At 31.0% G+C, this 4,494-nt stretch overlaps 2 protein-coding genes across 2 annotated transcripts; both read left to right on the top strand.

Annotated features, from left to right (window-relative positions):
* Nucleotides 1-632: 632 nt before the first annotated feature.
* LOC128549546 (uncharacterized) lies at nucleotides 633-1,691 on the top strand. Its single transcript, XM_053526469.1, has 2 exons — nucleotides 633-768; nucleotides 954-1,691. Exon 2 carries the CDS (start codon nucleotides 973-975, stop codon nucleotides 1,597-1,599), a length of 627 nt encoding a protein of 208 aa, XP_053382444.1. The 5' UTR covers nucleotides 633-768; nucleotides 954-972; the 3' UTR covers nucleotides 1,600-1,691.
* A 55-nt stretch (nucleotides 1,692-1,746) lies between these two features.
* On the top strand, nucleotides 1,747-2,868 carry LOC123560589 (uncharacterized). The gene has a single exon (XM_045352755.2). It carries the CDS (start codon nucleotides 1,747-1,749, stop codon nucleotides 2,866-2,868), a length of 1,122 nt encoding a protein of 373 aa, XP_045208690.2.
* The last annotated feature ends 1,626 nt before the right edge of the window (nucleotides 2,869-4,494 follow it).

Here is a 4,494-nt window from a genome sequence, read left to right as displayed (position 1 = left end):
AATATATCAACTGACAAGTCTTTACAGGTTATCAGTTCATTAGTATTTAATGGGGTAAATTTACGGCAGTCAGCATTACACATGTTGATTGTCTAGAGATAACATAATCGGATCAGTTTTCAATCCTGTTTGCAGAGATTTGTACAACCAATTAATAGCCAGGTAAGCGTGTTTATATTTCTTTTCACATGTATTAAGTATTAAGTTTACCAAATTGATGAATATAATTTTTAAATAAAAATACTTTAAATGATATTTTTATATTTTTTATATATATTTTAGACCTCACAAAAATGGAACAGATGGACGCTTCTCAAGTTATTCCTCAAAATATGATGTTTTACGAAGACAGACTGGAAACTTTTAAAACCTGGTCAAATCAAATAGTTCCAACAAAATATGCTTTAGCAAAAGCAGGACTGTTTTACACTCGCTGTGGTGACATAACGGAATGTTTTGCATGTCATGTGAAAATACGGGAGTGGCTTCCAATTGACAATGCCATGGACGAACATTTAAAATTTTCTCCTCATTGTGTATATCTCAAGATGTTAGGCTACGGAAGTAATGACCAGCCTGATAACATATTTCAACCGAACAATCCTTTTTCTTCAGAACCGCCAAAAACATTATTTCCATCTACCAACACTACAAGTATATTTGGAAACAACAAAACACCAGCCAATTGCTTTTTGCGACGTCCTGAAAATCCTACTACAAACAGTGTATCATCTTCTGGTGGATTCAAGTGGCCCTAAGAGAAGAAAGGTAAATATTATTTAAAATCCCGTTAAGCTCAAATATGTACAATAACAATCTCTTAACTTCGTTTTAAAGCTTTTAGAGCCTGTATAATATATAATAGTCTAAACATTAAAATAGATATTGTTTATTTTAATGATTTTTTTTTATTGAATTTAGATAATTATTCAAATGTATGTTATTTGTTACAGGTTTTAACTGTATTTGAAGATGGCGACTCAGAAAAATGACAAAAAGTTTAGACTAAACATCAAAAAAGCAGTTAAGCAGAACTTATCAGAAATCAAGAAACTGTCAGAAAGTAAAAGCAACACTTGTAAGATAGAACTTAATGGTGACAAAAACATTTTTCTATCTGTATCCAGTTTTAATGGTCAGCACTATATTCACATTCGCTCCTGGAAGGACGGAAAACCAACAAAAGATGGCATATCCTTAACAGAACAGATGTGGTGGGAAATACAGAGATACAGTTCCGAACTAGATGATAATATCCTACAGTTACAGCAGGGAAATCAAGATGTAAACTATAAATCACATCTTGGGAAAAACTGGCACATCTGTGTACAAAGCGGTTATCCATTTGTGAATATAAGAAGGTATTGGACGCCTCCAGGAACAATTAATATACATCCTACAAAGCAGGGACAGATCTTGTCGTTTGAAATGTACAACAGATTGAAAGACTCATTTATTGATATTAACAAGTGTATTCCAGACTTTGATCAGTTTCAACCGTGTTACATGCAAATTGACCATGCAAATGTACTGGGTGCTTTATCTTGCTCAACGTGTAACCCTACAGGGTATAAAGATCACACAGATTTATTAGTGTGAATTGTATCTTACAGCTGTAACATATTGTTTTTTGTTGTACTTTTTTTTTTGCTAGTTAGCGATTTTTTTACAATAAAATATGTGAAACACGATTTTGTTGTATTGTATAAAATATAGGGTTTTCTGCTGACTAATTTATTTATCAGCATGGCTGATTATAGTCCGTATCTAGAAAATATATGGTATGATATCAAAAGTCCAGTTTCATTTTCAGGACCATTAACATTATTCCGTTATGTTAAAAAAGAAGGCAAATACAGTGTTAGTCTAAAAGAAATTAAACAATGGTTGAATGACCAAGACAGCTATAGTGTCAGAAAAAGGGTTTTGAGAAAATTTAAAAGAGGTCGTGTCGTAGTAAATGGTATCGACTCTCTCTGGGACGTAGATTTGGCTTCTTGCGAATCTTTATCCAAATACAATTCTGGTGTACGATTTTTGATGGTAACCGTGGATGTTTTCTCAAGATATATGTGGGTTGTACCATTAAACGACAAAACTAACAAAGAAACTGTTAGAGGGTTTGACCAAATTTTGAATTCTACAAATAGACGTCCAATTACTCTTAGAAGTGATAAAGGCCAGGAATGGAAGGGTCAAATTTTTCAGGCCTACCTGAAGAAACAAGGGATCACCTATTATTCAACAGAGAGTGATAATCACGCAAATTACAGCGAAGTTGCCATCAGGTTTTTAAAGCAGGCCATGTACAGATACTTTGCAAGTAAACACACGTTTACTTTTACAGATGTTTTGCAAGACATTGTTTATAATTATAACCATAGAATTCATTCAGGCCTTAATGGAATGACACCTGCTGACGTCACAAAATCTAAAGAAGATGAAGCCAGATATTTCCAATACATTAGTCGTCAAAAGAAGCAAAAGTCGGTTTCAAAATCAAAACTTAGCATGTCCTACAAGTTTAAAGTACATGACATAGTACGCATTTCTCATTTAAAGCATCCGTTTCAAAGGGAATACAATGACCGTTGGACAAGTGAAATATTTTATATTTCCAAAAGATATAAAAGGCAAGGGATTCCAGTATATAAAATTAAAGAGTACGACAACACCCCCGTGCTAGGATCATTTTATGAACAAGAACTACAAAAAGTGAATAAATCTAGAGAGACTAAGTGGCAAATAGACAAGATTATAAAAAGACGAACAGTGAAAGGTGTCAAACAATCTTTAGTTAGTTGGCTAGGTTGGCCAAAAAAATACAATAGTTGGGTAGATAGTAAAGATATAAGCGAAAATGAATGATATTCGTATAGTATTACGATCCACTGATTGTATCGATTATTACAAAGATAACAAAACTTACAATTTTCGTGTCAAGCTCAACAAACCGTTACATTTAGATGAAAGCTGGAGGATAGCTTTAACAGACTTTGCGTTTTCTAGTACAAAGAGTTTTCCAAGACAAGAATCCCTATATTTTTGTATAGTCTAGTCCGATTTTGCAGATATATGCTTATTTAAGAAGTTACGAGCATTTTGTTAGTATTTGGTCCAACATACCTTTTTAACATATTTTGGGTATGCTGAATCCAAAAATATATGTTGGCCATCTGGCAAATGCCTCTGAAAGGGTTAAAAATAGGGGCAAAAATGACCACTGTTTTTACAATTTTTATTTCCATTGATATTATTTCATGATACAAATGTTTATCTTTAGATATGTTTGAAAATATTGTTTCATATTTTAGTATAATTGAGTTAATATTTATCAGTAAACTATTTTACAAGTTAAAAATTTGTACTTTAGGGGCTCAAAAAGGGCAATTTGAAGACATTTTAATTTTTTTAGAAATATTCAACGTCATTCATAGAATAGAAAAAAATGAGAATAAGTATAAGATTAAAATATTAAAAGCTTCTGCTAGAATTTTGTCTAAAAGAAAATAATACTTTTGATGAAAAGCATTTTTTAAAAAAATCATTTAAGACAAAAATAATGGAGAAATTAAAACTTGATTAACAAAACATTGTCTTTAATAGAGAAAAGAATAAAATGTATAACATTTTGTAATCCTTGTAAGATTTTATTGAACAATAAACTTTTTAATACCTAAGCATCATAATAATTGGTGAAAATTAAGTGTGACAGGGATTAAGATTATGGCTAATGTGAACTTAATTAATATAAACAATCCAGGTCTCTGTTACAATAATAATCTGAGTCTGATCATGTTATTGTAAAGTCCTTATCTAAACACTCTGGAATGCTTTACCTGTTAATTAATATACATTAATTCTGACAAGGACACACTCTTTTGTGGTCATTACGGTTTTAGAGGTGTCAAGAATACTTCATGGAATCACTGCTTTTTTGCTGGATATTTTGCAGGTAGGAAAAATTTATACCTATTTTTTTCTATAAATTTTTGGAAATGCTTTGTTTCATATACATCGTTAAATTTTGATATTTGGTGAAATTGCATTTATTTTAACTTTTAATATTTGTGATACATTTAGTAAAAAGTATCTGTTAAAGCTAGCTTTATATATTATTATTGATTTTGAATGATAAGTAATACAATATTATTTTGTTTTTCATAGGTGTTAAAATATTCCACAGTAAGAATGGACAAGACTGTGCATTTAAAGAGACAATTTCAAGATAGCACAGAAATATGCATCATTTGTCAGGAGACAAAATCTGACAAACTGGAAACTAAACAGCCTCAAGGCATAACATCTCTAAAACAATGTGCTGAATCAAGAAAAAAATTCAGAGATTATTCTAACTATGAAGCCATTAGTAGAATTGAAAAAATAGATGAAAATGACAAAATACTTTGCCATAGAAAGTGTTATTCAAATTTTGTTCACAAAAAACAAATACAAACTCTTCAGTCAAAGCTAAGTGTTAATATAAAACCAGCC

This window comes from Mercenaria mercenaria, chromosome 16 (assembly GCF_021730395.1).
Source record: "Mercenaria mercenaria strain notata chromosome 16, MADL_Memer_1, whole genome shotgun sequence".
Lineage (NCBI taxonomy): Eukaryota > Metazoa > Mollusca > Bivalvia > Venerida > Veneridae > Mercenaria > Mercenaria mercenaria.
Note: the sequence above shows the minus strand (reverse complement) of the source record. Positions and strands in the feature narration are given on the sequence as shown.

What these genes read in the sequence shown, in the direction of transcription:
- LOC123560589 (XM_045352755.2), top strand. Translation starts at nt 1,747, where the DNA reads ATGGCTGATTATAGTCCGTATCTAGAAAATATATGGTATGATATCAAA.
- LOC128549546 (XM_053526469.1), top strand. Translation starts at nt 973, where the DNA reads ATGGCGACTCAGAAAAATGACAAAAAGTTTAGACTAAACATCAAAAAA.